The 14,505-nt window shown below is 29.1% G+C and overlaps 6 protein-coding genes across 6 annotated transcripts; 1 reads left to right on the top strand and 5 right to left on the bottom strand.

Moving 5' to 3' along the window:
- Nucleotides 1-116: 116 nt before the first annotated feature.
- Nucleotides 117-1,421, top strand: PPL_01224 (SAM-dependent methyltransferase; the record flags this gene model as incomplete). The annotated part of the gene is made up of 1 exon (XM_020572239.1): nucleotides 117-1,421. One exon carries the CDS (start codon nucleotides 117-119, stop codon nucleotides 1,419-1,421), a length of 1,305 nt encoding a protein of 434 aa, XP_020438097.1.
- Nucleotides 1,422-1,478: 57 nt separating this feature from the next.
- On the bottom strand, nucleotides 1,479-1,829 carry PPL_01223 (alkylated DNA repair protein; the record flags this gene model as incomplete). Its single annotated transcript, XM_020572238.1, has 1 exon — nucleotides 1,479-1,829. One exon carries the CDS (start codon nucleotides 1,827-1,829, stop codon nucleotides 1,479-1,481), a length of 351 nt encoding a protein of 116 aa, XP_020438096.1.
- Nucleotides 1,830-1,919: 90 nt separating this feature from the next.
- PPL_01222 (uncharacterized protein) lies at nucleotides 1,920-2,841 on the bottom strand (the record flags this gene model as incomplete). Its single annotated transcript, XM_020572237.1, has 2 exons — nucleotides 1,920-2,026; nucleotides 2,106-2,841. 2 exons carry the CDS (start codon nucleotides 2,839-2,841, stop codon nucleotides 1,920-1,922), a joined length of 843 nt encoding a protein of 280 aa, XP_020438095.1.
- Nucleotides 2,842-2,983: 142 nt separating this feature from the next.
- Nucleotides 2,984-3,797, bottom strand: atg10 (ATG3/ATG10 family protein; the record flags this gene model as incomplete). The annotated part of the gene is made up of 2 exons (XM_020572236.1): nucleotides 2,984-3,217; nucleotides 3,300-3,797. 2 exons carry the CDS (start codon nucleotides 3,795-3,797, stop codon nucleotides 2,984-2,986), a joined length of 732 nt encoding a protein of 243 aa, XP_020438094.1.
- A 119-nt stretch (nucleotides 3,798-3,916) lies between these two features.
- On the bottom strand, nucleotides 3,917-8,585 carry PPL_01220 (calcium-binding EGF-like domain-containing protein; the record flags this gene model as incomplete). The annotated part of the gene is made up of 10 exons (XM_020572235.1): nucleotides 3,917-4,785; nucleotides 4,861-5,679; nucleotides 5,741-6,154; nucleotides 6,227-6,556; nucleotides 6,622-6,939; nucleotides 7,003-7,293; nucleotides 7,365-7,688; nucleotides 7,772-7,981; nucleotides 8,148-8,471; nucleotides 8,534-8,585. The coding sequence occupies 10 exons, from the start codon at nucleotides 8,583-8,585 to the stop codon at nucleotides 3,917-3,919; spliced, it is 3,951 nt and encodes a 1,316-aa protein (XP_020438093.1).
- A 444-nt stretch (nucleotides 8,586-9,029) lies between these two features.
- PPL_01219 (calcium-binding EGF-like domain-containing protein) lies at nucleotides 9,030-13,849 on the bottom strand (the record flags this gene model as incomplete). Its single annotated transcript, XM_020572234.1, has 10 exons — nucleotides 9,030-9,898; nucleotides 9,978-10,802; nucleotides 10,874-11,287; nucleotides 11,360-11,689; nucleotides 11,757-12,074; nucleotides 12,144-12,431; nucleotides 12,641-12,964; nucleotides 13,028-13,357; nucleotides 13,412-13,729; nucleotides 13,798-13,849. 10 exons carry the CDS (start codon nucleotides 13,847-13,849, stop codon nucleotides 9,030-9,032), a joined length of 4,068 nt encoding a protein of 1,355 aa, XP_020438092.1.
- Between the last annotated feature and the right edge of the window lie 656 nt (nucleotides 13,850-14,505).

Here is a 14,505-nt window from a genome sequence, read left to right as displayed (position 1 = left end):
TAATCTAATTAATAATAATTTCAATTATAATAATATTTATCGATTTTAAGAAATTTCCCATGGCATAATTCGTCTGTTTTTTTTGATTGACGACATTCGATTTTTGAGAATTAGATATGTTTAAAACTAAATTAAATAATCTATCTAAATTATTAGTATATAACAATAGATATTTATCATGTAGAGTTACACATTTATCTTTTTGTAGTGTATCAACTACAAATACAATAGTAGATTCGATATCATCATTATCAAAGAGTAATAATAGCAACAATGATATTACTAGTATTAACGATAGTAATCATAAAAATATAAATAAAGATCAAATATTGACATTTAAAAGAAAAAAGAAAAAGCAATTCAAAGTAGATGTAAATACCAATTTGAATTATATTAGAGAGGCAGAGCAATTGTCATTGCAAAACGAGAAACAAGATACCATCTCATTTGACCCGATAGGCTATGCAGAGTCTACCTTTCCAAACAAGAATGGTGCACCACGTCAAGGAAGATTAGCACCCACCAGCACTGCTAAAATCAAAATTCTCTCGAGACATGCTGACTCTCTGCTAAAAGGTCTATCGGATTTCAGTCACGTATGGATATTATTTTGGTTTCACAACAATTATAAAAGAATAGAACAACGACAATCTCAACAACAACAACCACAAGATGAACAACAACAACAACTACTACAACAACAACAACAACAATCACAATCAACAAATTCAACATTATCATCGAAATCAAAATATTATAATAAGAAAGATTATGTTTATTTAAAAGAGAATAGATATCCACCTTCACAAGTAATGGTTAGTCCACCGATGTTGAATGGTCGAAGAGTTGGTGTTCTAGCTAGTCGTACGCCTCATAGATTGGTTCCTATTGGTATGACGATGTGCAAGTTGGATAGAGTTGACTACGATACTATCTATCTGAGTGGAATCGACATGATCGATGGAACACCTATCGTCGATATCAAACCATACATACCGAAGTTCGATAGTGAACCAAATGCAACCATACCAGAATGGGTCAACTCCAAGAGCGATATCAAAGAGATTGTATTCTCCGATAAAGCAATCAATGGTATAATCAAAACATTATCAACTGTTGGTTTGAAATCATTAGGTATAGAACAAAGTAAAATAGCCAATAATAATAGTATAGATGAACAATTAAACAAAGTAAAAGATCTAATTATAGAGATTCTACTTAATGAACCAAGATCGATTTATAGAAAGAAAAAGTTAACATATGAAAGTTGGGGATTCTTTGTTGATACACTAAATGTAGAGTGTCGTGTCGATGAGAATGGAGTGGCCACTGTATTCGATGTTGAAGATGCAGATACATTCAAACTTAAAAAGAATAGATCATTACAAGATGAAGAAGAAGAAGAAGAGGAGGAAGATTAAGATGTCAATAAAGAAGATAAATAAAATTATTATTTAACTTATTATTATATTTATTTATTATGTTGTTTTTTCACCTTGTCTTGGTACTTTAAATACTTGTCTTGTATTTATATTGATACGTCTATTCTTTTCTTTCATCCAGTGTACATGCCAACTATATTGATCGTCTTCTTTAGAGTCAACTAAAAGACCGGCATCGAATGAATCTTCTACTATTCTAGCAACGCCATGATAACAATAACGTGATCTACCACCCATAATAACGATATCACCACTTCTAATGAATATAGGTATTGGTGGAACATCTCTAGTCTCTGCACCCATCAAAAATACTGCTGTACTACCAAAACTTATCGATATAATCGGTTTCTCCATCTCTTCTTCTGCATCATCAAGATGACCACCCATTACTGAATCTAGAGATTACAAATAATAATAATAATAATAATAATATTAATATTTAATTAATAGTTTATAAACAACAAATGTATCATCAAACTAGTAAACATAACAACCTTCACTATAAAAATTAATGGTTGCAGCTTCAGGTACATAAGGATCGTATTTCGTAGCTTTTGCAATATGTGTAACAAGATCTTGTAAATCTATTAGAATAAGCAGCATTTTGTGTTAATTATATATAGATTGAAGGTAGATGATTAATGATCAATATCTGCACATTACCTTGAGGGAAAGCCTCGTGAAATTCCTCGGAATATATTCTTGGTGTCCATTGGAATTGATAACCAAGTGTTGCCCATGCAAGTTTATCTAAAAGTGTTCTATAGGTTGGTAGTTCTTCACCATTCTTATCAAGTGGTCTCTTCTTTTTATCTACTTCCTCTCCTTGTTGTTCATTAACATTCTCATCATTATCGTTTAATGATAGTTGTTTAGCAAGTTGATCGTGTAACTCTATATATTCTGATTGTGCATTACTCCAAAGATCTTTGACTTCGCCGTAAAAGATGTTCAGGTTTGTGTTGTTGGGTGGCTCTGCGTAGTGTTCCAATGCATCTTTTATCCATTTTCTCTGTTGTTTGACATTGAATACCGATGGGATGAAATAGAATCCAGGATAGTCTTTCAAGCCGTAGACACGCCATGTCGATGGATGTGAATAGTAAGAGGTATCACTACTGACACTAGAGTAATCGAATAGACTCTGCGTACAATCGATGATCCGCTCTTTGTTAACCTCGGTATTTGAATCTATATTTCTATAGTCGAGAACCGATGAATAATCGATTGGTGCTCTCTTGTGTTTCGGAATAGATCTACCGTATTCATTCTTTGTTTGCTGTCTAAACATTCTCTGTACTTTCATATATTCTGATGGTGCTTTTTGTTGTTTACTCGATGATGCACCATCACCTTTATTACTACTGTTACTGCTATTATCATCTTCAGTTTTATACATTATTAGTAAATAATAATAATAGTAATACAGAAATTAAATATACAAAGACGAATCAATTAATTTTAAATTTTTGTCGACACACGAAACACTCGACTTCGTGCATGACAAACCAAATATAGACAAAGTATGTTTTAATATCAATTTATTTTAGATTTTTATTTAATATTAATATCTCTTTTGGTAATCTAATACCAACTAATGGACCAACTATTGATAACCAACTTAAAAGATAGTCATTTTCATGATTTTGTGTTGTTATTGTTGTCGAACATTTATCATCATCAACTATATTATTATTAGCTAATACTTGATTCATAAGATTTGCTGTCTCACACGGATGTAATTGATAAAATGGTATACCTAATAATGGGTGATCCTTTATTATTATTATTGTTTTGTTTATTAGTTTAATAGATTATTTAAATGATGTACATCATTATTATTATCAATTTACATACTACTTGTGATATCCAAGGTATTGATGAAAGGTTAGATTTATCGTAGCTTGAAAGTGGTAATAGATTCCAGATATCATCCCATTTAATGAATGAAGAATCGCTATTGTATACATTTAAATATAATACAGGTACTTGATATGATACACTAAATGAAATATGATATTCATAATGAACGAACTTTTGATTTAATTTACTTGTTGTTATGTCTCTTTCGTTCGAACTATTAATAGTTTGAATATCATTTTCTTCCAGTTCACTTTCAATATCAATATCTTTATTATTAGAAACATTGATTTGTTGTGGTAGTTCGGTGTTGATTGTCTTTATAGACTTTAAAACCAAACAACCAGTTCCACGATCATCAGTTTCTAACCAATACCAATTAAAACTATCTTGATTTTCATTTTGTTGAATACCACTACCTCTATATTGATTTACCAACTCAATGAGTCTCTCACATTGTAATTTAAACTGTTGCCAGGTTAAATGTGTTTGCATTGTTTATATTATTAATAATATTTAAAATTTGATAAAAAAAAACAAAAAAAAAAGAGATCTCTCTTTTATTTTCTTTCAATCTTTATAAAAACCAACATGAATATTAATGATTTTTTTATTTAGAGATCTTTATTTAAGTTTGATAATCTTTGCTTCATTCTTAATTCTTGTTCTTTGAACTTCTTTCTTTTTCTGATGTAAAGAACAGAGCCAATAACGATGGAGATTAAAACAACAACACCAACAACAATACCAGCAATTGCACCATTACTTAACTTTTTTGAAGATGAACAAATGAAATCAGAGGTGTCCGAAGATCCGACATCAATGAGATTCGAGAAATCAGGGTCTAAATTGATAGAATCTTCAAAAGATGAACAAATGATACCAACAATAACTGATCTCATTTGTTTGGTTTGATCTTCGTCTTCATCTTCAATAATGACATTCTGAATGGTACTGACTCTGTTGTCTATGACACCTTTCGACAAAAATCTTCCATAAAGACTACTTTCATCAACATTCAATTTGATCCATTGAACATTCTTATCGACAATACCAACACCAGCCGATGAGCAAGCATCAGAGTTATCGGTTTGAATCGATGATTTCATCAATATTTGAATGAGATTCGTTTGGTCTTTGAAATCATAATGACTCATATTCATTGAGAATTTGATTGTCGAAGCTGGAATGAAGAGTTGTTCGCCTGCAAATGTGATATTACCTGAGTTTTTGAAGTATTCAATCGATACATTCAATAATGTTGATCTTTGGTTGAGTTGAGTTGAATAGAAATACTTTGGATTGCTCGATGTTGTGCTGAGATCTGTGAAATTCCATTTACTGATGTTGAATGATTGAACAACATTCATTGTTGCATCCAATTCTCTGACTCCAATGATTTCGATCGATGTTGTGATTAAACTTCCAGATTCTGTTATATTTATTCCTGTTATTGGTTCTGGATATGCTGGTGGAATCGGTACTATTATTATTTCTAAAAATAGAAGATAGTTGGTTAATTAGATATATGAAAAAATGGATAAAAAGTTATACATACTTGAAGAACATGATGGACCATACCAAGAATCATAACATTTACAAATTGAGTTGATGCATTGTCCATTGTTGTTACATTCTGGTGTTCCTGGACATTTTTGTGGTTGTGGTGTTGTTGATGGAGTGGCCGTAGGTGTGTTAGTTGGGTTTGGATTTGCATTTTCAATTGGAATGATTAATTCATTCGAACTGATTCCATTCTTTGTGACAATCATTGATATATTAGTTGATGAAATTGGTGGAATATTATTAAACTTTAACATGGTTGCAAAGAAAGAATCGAATTCAACATTTACAAATCCTTTCCCATCTTGGAAGTTGATGGTAGTTGAGAATCCGGTTGAATCTAATCCAAAATTTCTTCCATATACATATAAAACTCCACCTTTGTTTGTCAATTTCTTGGCAGATTCCAAGATGGGTTCAGTTAAGGTCATTGTTCTTTGAATTGAATATGGCCATAAAGATGTACTGTTCATCAAGTCAAAAGTGTTGTATCCTCGATAGTTTTTGAAATTGTCAACCAATCCAAAGATACTAACGGTGATCACATTCATTCCAAAACCATATGGTAATTGATATTGTGATTCAAATAGATATTCTCCATTTATCGAAGATATATAATTCATTGTAACTTGAACTAAATTAGCATTATCTGATGCCAATTGAATTATTGGAGAGTGTCTCAGTGACAATCCAGATGGTCCAACATCTTTAATTTTCATTGAAAATTTAATATTTCTGTTGAGTGAACCAACATCAACTGAGATTGGTGAAAAGTCAAATGTTGTCATAATTGGAGAGTCATTATCAATCATACCTTTAATAAAAAATTATAATATTAGTATTTGATTGATTGAATTTGATAATATTAAACTTACTTGTCAAACAATTGAGTTGTAACTTTAGTTGATCAGCATATTGTGAACCGAAAATCGATGTCAATGGGTTCATGTTTGTAAGAGATTGACTTTTATAGGCAAAGTTGTCATAAAGTAAAACATTTGCAATTGTATAGGTTTGGGTTCGACATGTACCATTCACTGAAAATCTAATGGCATAAACACCATCAAATTCATTTCCTGAAATACGAGATGATTGTCCACTAAAGTTTACTTTAATTGGTAATAAATCATGATCTGAAATGATATCCAAAGTTCCAAATGAAAATCCATTTGGGAAGTCTGTGATTCTTAAATTCCATCCGATATCTTCGACAACTGATTCACCAATACTGTAATTGTTATTTGGGAATGCATGAATCTCTTCTAGAATTGGATCCATAAAATCACCGGCTATTAAATAATAAAATTGGTTGGTTATTGCCTTTGTTCATTAATGTTTCATCTTTAATATTTTATATTTACCTGAATTTGTAACTGTTATTGCAACACTATCATTAAAGTATGATTCCAACATTGTTGATTCTATTTGAGCAACTAGTACATTAATACTATATAATATCTTGCCTGGTAACATTCCTTTGGGAATTGTAAAGTCGATTACATATAAATTCAAGTTGGAATCATACTTTCCTATATTTTGAGAAGAAAGGTATGGAATGACAAACATCGGTTCCAATTCCTTGAGTGGATTTGTCAAATTAAAATAGAGTGTTCCATTTACATCACCATTGCTTAAATCAAACACATTTCTCGATAGTTTGAAATATGTAATATTTCTAATATCAATATACACTATAATAATGATATTTTATATTATTAATTACTAAAAGTATGATGTTAGTGGTTCATTTACTTACATTCAACATTTGCTGGAAAATGCGATAGTGCACTCTGTCCTTGTTTAGCGACATAAAGCAAGGAACTAGTGAATATAGCCTGCTTATAGCATGCATCATTTATAGTGATTGTATATTCATTTAGAGTAGTCATGGGAGCCAACTCAAATTCATAGATACCATTATAATTATCTCCATACACCAGTGCTGTGATAGCAGTACCAGAATCTCCTACATATACAGAAGCAACTTGACATGATGAAGAGATATTCATTCGAGCCATGACAGAAAAATATTGTACTTTACTGTATGTAACATCATTTAAAACAATATTACTTGCTAAAATAAATAAATAAAAGTAAGTGATTGATCAATTTTCAATTGTTTGTTTTAAAAATTTACTTTTTGGGGTTTTAGTGAAACTAATTGATGATGACCCTCCTGGAGTGTACATGATAAACATAGAATCTGATTGAAATTCTTTGCTCAAAGGAAAAACACCAGAATATGTAAAAGAGCCAGCATTTGGAGAAGCGTAGGGATATGGATTTTGAAAATATAAATAGGTATAGAAAGAATAAACTGTACTTATAATTGGTTTGGCAATCATTGGCATATCAAAAGTAGAAAATCCTAGATAACAATCTAATATCGGATCGTAACCAATAGATGTATTAAGTGGAAGATTTATATCTAAAACAATATTATAAATACAATTTATTTTTAATAAAATTGATAAAATACAATAGTATAAAAAAACTTACATGTAATTTGGTTTGTTGAATTATAGTTACTAGATATATTGGTAATCCTATTATCTATCATTACGGGAAGAAATGTACCAGATGTAATAGTTTGGAGGGACATTTTTTGGAAATAGGTTGAATGTGTTTGATTTTGTTGTAAAAGAATATATGGTTGAAATGCAGCACTGCCTGAACCCATATTATTTATATAAAACAACGAATTGGAATTCTCGACCATCAATATACTAACTAAATCATAAAATAATCCTTGATAGTCTTGTGTTAGATTTGCACCAGATGGAGGGTATTCAATCTCTTTTAGAACAACTGAAGTTCTAGTCACTAAAATATGAGTAAGTTTAGAAAAAAAGATTATTTATCATTCTATTAGTAAGTTTATAATTTTATCTTTTCATTATACTAACCATTATATGGGAATATATTTGAAACATTAAATTTAATTTCATGACCTCGAAGAGTTAAAGTGATTGGTATCTCTGAAGGTAGTGTTAAAAAATCCTTATTTATGCCAACGAATAACATTTGTACATTTGGTGATCGACTAACAGGTCCCAAGGAACAAACAAATGGTGTTATTGAAGTGCACGTGATGGAAACGTAGCTATTGATAAGTTCTTGAGTAAAATTATATTCCAAATATACAAATATATTGTTGGTCGAATACATCTGCGGACTACCTATGTTTTTAAGAGTAAAACTATTTATATCGAAATCTAAATGAGTTTTCTTTTATTAATAAAAAATAATATTATTTATCTTTAATTATATAAATAGACCTACCAAGACATTTAAAACCAGGAACTGTTGTTGTAACTTGTCCAGATGATGTATTTATAATGAAACCAAGATCGATTGTACCGGCGATATCATAATCTCGAGATGTTTGAAAATTAAACAACTGAATAGTGCTATTGGCACCCCTTGTAACTAAAGTGGCTACTAATATTGAAGAAGAAGGTAAATTGATGGTGAAATCAGTTGGATCTAAAGGTTCTGGATGAGACACAAGAAGAGAGAAGGAATATAAACATTTATTTTGTTCATCTTTTATTGGGATAGGTCTACCAATGCTATACTCTAAGAGGACAGCACCTTTTATATAACCTTTATTATTTTTGAACTATTAATTTTATTAATTTTTAAATATTTAGAATTATTAAATTTACCGAAAAATAAAAATGCACAAATAATAATATTTATAAATTTAGAAATAATCATTTTTAAAGATCTCTTAAACTTTACACAAAAAAGATAGAAAAAGATACTTTAAGATCTTAAAAATTTGTTTTGTTCAAAATTTATTTTAAATAAATTAAATCAAATAAAAAAAAGGTTACAGCTAATAAATAAAAGTATCTTTTAATAAAAAAATAGAGAATTAGATTTATTCAATGTTTGGATTTTTATGATTTTTTTTTTGGAAGATATTTGTAAATATCTTTCTATTTTAAAGATATTTTGAGATTTACTCCTATAAGTAAATGAATTTATTAAATGTTTCTTTTTTTTTTTTTTGTAAAGTGAAATCTAAAAAGAGAAACGAATATCAGAATGATAAATAATTTATTCAAATTTTGTAAAATAAAAAAACTGCTCGATCGATCTGATTTCGTAACAAAATAAAACGTTAGCGATGAATAAGAATATTAATGATTATTTTATTTAGAGATCTTTATTTAAGTTTGATAATCTTTGCTTCATTCTTAATTCTTGTTCTTTGAACTTCTTTCTTTTTCTGATGTAAAGAACAGAGCCAACAACGATGGAGATTAAAACAATAACACCAACAACAATACCAGCAATTGCACCATTACTTAACTTGTTTGAAGATGAACAAATGAAATCAGAGGTGTCTGAAGATCCGACATCAATGAGATTCGAGAAATCAGGGTCTAAATTGATAGAATCTTCAAATGATGAACAAATGATACCAACGATTACCGATCTCATTTGTTTGGTTTGATCTTCGTCTTCATCTTCAATAATGACATTCTGAATGGTACTGACTCTGTTGTCTATGACACCTTTCGACAAAAATCTTCCATAAAGACTACTTTCATCAACATTCAATTTGATCCATTGAACATTCTTATCGACAATACCAACACCAGCCGATGAGCAAGCATCAGAGTTATCGGTTTGAATCGATGATTTCATCAATATTTGAATGAGATTCGTTTGGTCTTTGAAATCATAATGACTCATATTCATTGAGAATTTGATTGTCGAAGCTGGAATGAAGAGTTGTTCGCCTGCAAATGTGATATTACCTGAGTTTTTGAAGTATTCAATCGATACATTCAATAATGTTGATCTTTGGTTGAGTTGAGTTGAATAGAAATACTTTGGATTGCTCGATGTTGTGCTGAGATCTGTGAAATTCCATTTACTGATGTTGAATGATTGAACAACATTCATTGTTGCATCCAATTCTCTGACTCCAATGATTTCGATCGATGTTGTGATTAAACTTCCAGATTCTGTTATATTTATTCCTGTTATTGGTTCTGGATATGCTGGTGGAATCGGTACTATTATTATTTCTAAAAATAATAGATATTTAATTAAAATTAATTTACAATTAAGTGTAAAAAGATAAGTTATACATACTTGAAGAACATGATGGACCATACCAAGAATCATAACATTTACAAATTGAGTTGATACATTGTCCATTGTTGTTACATTCTGGTGTTCCTGGACATTTTTGTGGTTGTGGTGTTGTTGATGGAGTGGCCGTAGGTGTAGGTGTGTTGCTTGGGTTTGGATTTGCATTCTCAATTGGTATGATTAATTCATTCGAACTGATTCCATTCTTTGTGACAATCATTGATATATTATTTGATGAAATTGGTGGAATATTATTAAACTTTAACATGGTTGCAAAGAAAGAATCGAATTCAACATTTAAAAATCCTTTCCCATCTTGGAAGTTGATGGTAGTCGAAAATCCAGATGAATCCAATCCAAAATTTCTTCCATATACATATAAAACTCCACCTTTGTTTGTCAATTTCAAGGCTCTTTCCAAAATTGGATTGGTTAAAGTCATTGTTCTTTGAATTGAATATGGCCATAAAGATGTACTGTTCATCAAGTCAAAAGTGTTGTATCCTCGATAGTTTTTGAAATTGTCAACCAATCCAAAGATACTAACGGTGATCACATTCATTCCAAAACCATATGGTAATTGATATTGAGATTCGAAAACATATTCTCCATTTATCGAAGATATATAATTCATTGTAACTTGAACTAAATCTGCATTATCTGATGCCAATTGAATTATTGGAGAGTGTCTCAGTGACAATCCAGATGGTCCAACATCTTTAATTTTCATTGAAAATTTAATATTTCTGTTGAGTGAACCAACATCAACTGAGATTGGTGAAAAGTCAAATGTTGTCATAATTGGTGCATCATTATCAATCATACCTTTAATAAAAAATTATAATATTATTAGAATAAATATTATTTGTAGAATAAAGTGGATAAATTAAACTTACTTGTCAAACAATTGAGTTGTAACTTTAGTTGATCAGCATATTGTGAACCGAAAATCGATGTCAATGGGTTCATGTTTGAGAGATATTCACTTTTATAGGCAAAATTATCATATAATAGAACATTTGCAATTGTATAGGTTTGGGTTCGACATGTACCATTCACTGAAAATCTAATGGCATAAACACCATCAAATTCATTTCCTGAAATACGAGATGATTGTCCACTAAAGTTTACTTTAATTGGTAATAAATCATGATCTGAAATGATATCCAAAGTTCCAAATGAAAATCCATTTGGGAAGTCTGTGATTCTTAAATTCCATCCGATATCTTCGACAACTGATTCACCAATACTGTAATTGTTATTTGGGAATGCATGAATCTCTTCTAGAATTGGATCCATAAAATCACCGGCTATTAAATAATAAAATTGGTTGGTTATTGTCTTTGTTCATTAATTTTTAATCTTTAATATTTTATATTTACCTGAATTTGTAACTGTTATTGCAACACTATCATTAAAGTATGATTCCAACATTGTTGATTCTATAACTGTAACTAGTACATCAATACCATAGTACATTTTACCAGGCATCATTCCTTTGGGAATTGTAAAGTCGATTATATATAAATTCAAGTTGGAATCATACTTTCCATAAAAGGTAGAAGAAAGGTAAGAAATGACAAACATAGGCTCCATTTCCTTGACTGGGTGGCTCAAATTAAAATAGAGTGTTCCATTTACATCACCATTGCTTAAATCAAACACATTTCTCGATAGTTTGAAATAAGTAATGTTCCTTATGTCAATATGAACTAGAATAAAATGATATTTTATATTAATAACAAAAGATAAACCACTCAAATTTATTGATTTACTTACATTCAACATTTTCTGGAAAATACAAAAGTGAACTCTGTCCTTGAACAGGTACATATAACAAGGAGCTGGTGAATATAGACTGCCTAGAGCAAGCATCATTAATGGTAATTTTATACTCATTTAAAGTAGTGCTGGGAGCTACTTCAAATTCATAGATACCATTATAATAATCTCCATAAATAAGTGGTGTAAGCATAAAGCTAGAACCACCTATTTGTATAGCAGTAACTTGACACACTGAAGAGATATTAAGTCTAGCCATGAAAGAATACCATTGTGCTTTGCCATATGTAACATCATATAACACTATATTACTCGCTAAAATAAAACCGAAAAAAAAAAAAATGTTAACTAATGTTGATCAATATTTTGTTTTGTACTATTTACTTTTTCTGATTTTAGATATATTTATGGTTGATATTCCTCCTGGGGTATATGTTATAAAAACTGAATCAGTTTGAAATTCCATGCTAAGAGGAAAAACACCAGAGTATGTAAAAGAACCATTCGAATAAGCGTATGGGTATGGATTTTGAAAATATAAATAGGTATTGAAAGAATAAGGTGTACTAATAACTGGTTTTGAAATCATTGGCATTTCAAAAGAAGAATATCCTAAGTAACAATCTAAATTCGGAACATAACCAATTGATGAATTAAGGGGTAAATTTATATCTAAAAAAAAAAAATTATTAATATTTGTTATTCAAATATAAATTAAATGTGGAATTTCATTTTATCCATCCCCCAAAAAATGAAAAAATTTTGCGTAGCTTTTGTGTGCTTTTGCAAAAATAATGCGAGAATTCAAAAAAAGCTGCAAAAACAAAACCCAACCTATTAAATGAAATAACACAATACAATCGAAAAAAAATCTATCTTACATGTATTTTGGTTTGTTGAATTATAATCACTAGATATATTGGTAATCCTATTATCAAGCATCACTGGAATTAATGTACCGGTAGCAATAGTTTGGAAGGACATTTTTTGGAAATAGGTTGAATGAGTTTGATTTTGTTGTAAAAGAATATATGGTTGAAATACTGGTTGACCATAGCCAAAATTCATTATATAAAAAAATGAATTGGAATTCTCTATGAATAAATAACTAACCAAATCATAATATAATAATTGAAAATCTTGAGTTAGATTTGCACCGGATGGAGGGTATTCAATCTCTTTTATAACAACTGAAGTTCTAGTAACTAAAAAAAATATATTTTAATTCAATTAAAATCATTAATTTGATTTATTTTAATTATACTTACCATTATATGGGAATATATTTGAAACATTAAATTTTAAATCTTGGCCTCGAAGAGTTAAAGTTATAGGTATTTCTTCAGGAAGTGTCAAAAAATCCTTGTTTATACTAATATACAAAATTTGTACATTTGGATATTGATTAACAGGTGCCAAGTAACAAACAAATGGAGTTATTGTTGTGCACGAGATTTCAATGTAACTATTAATAAGAAGTGATGCTTGGGAAAAATCATATTCCAAAAATACAAAAATATTTTTGGTTGAGTGCATTTGTGGACTACCTATTTTCTTAAGAGTAAAACTATTTATATCGAAATCTAAAAGAGTGTTTTCTTTTATTAATAAAAGAATATATAATATAGTAGTTTTCTTTAAATATAACATACCTAAACATTTAAAACCAGGAACTGTAATCGGAACTGGACCTGACGATGTATTTATGATGAGACCAAGATCAACTGTTGCAACATAATCTTGAAATGTGTGAAAATTAAACAACTGAATTGTACTATTGATACCCCATGAAACTAGAGTTGAGAACAATTGAGAATATGAAGGTAAATTTATTGTGAAATCAGTAGCACCTAATGGTTCTGGATGAGATACTAGAACAGAGAATGTAAAAAAACATTTATTTTGTTCATCTTTTATTGGGATTGGACGTCCAATACTATATTCTAATAGGACAGCACCATTTATTATATCTTTATTTATTTTTTAAATTGTATTAATTTAGAATCTATTAGAATTTTATTATTTAATTAATATTTACCCAACAAAAAAAATGTACAAATAGTAATATTTATAAATTTATGAATTTTCATTTTAAGGATCACTTTACAAAAAAACAATAGAAAAAGATACTTTAAGATCTTAATTCAAAAATGTTATTTATAATAATAAAAAAATTAATCAAATTTTTTGGGGAGATTTTTATGATTTTGCAAATTATTAGAAAGATATTTGCAAATATCTTTGCTCTTTCTAATCATTGAAGATATTTTAGAAATTCGGAGAGTATGCAAAAAAAGGTCATTTACACAATAGATAAGATTTTTTATTTAATTTTTGTAAAGAGAAATCTTAAAAAGTGTTGGATATTTTATCAGAGAAGTGAATAGTAGAATGATTATTTTATACTCGTGTAATCAGATCAATCGAGATCAATTTCATTACAAATATCAAGAGGTTTGAAAATTAATCCATCTAGTTTGAATCAAGATGTATAATAATTAGAAGAATACAATCTTCTTTTTTGTAAATAGCCTAAAGTTTGGTTTTGAAAAAGAGTTAAGAACAGTATTAAACCAAATCCTATATCTCATTTGTTTCATAATAATTTTTAATTTGTTAAATATATTTACATAATTATATATTATTTATTACTAAAAATATTTAGTGTGTGATTTGATTTGATTTGGTTTGTTTGTTTGTTTTTATAAATCAAGTTGGTTGGTTTTTTTTTTTATCTATTATTATT

Source organism: Heterostelium album (assembly GCF_000004825.1).
Source record: "Heterostelium album PN500 unplaced genomic scaffold PPL_contig1, whole genome shotgun sequence".
NCBI lineage: Eukaryota > Evosea > Eumycetozoa > Acytosteliales > Acytosteliaceae > Heterostelium > Heterostelium album.
The sequence above is the reverse complement of the archived record's forward strand: the minus strand, read 5'-3'. Positions and strand labels throughout refer to the sequence as shown.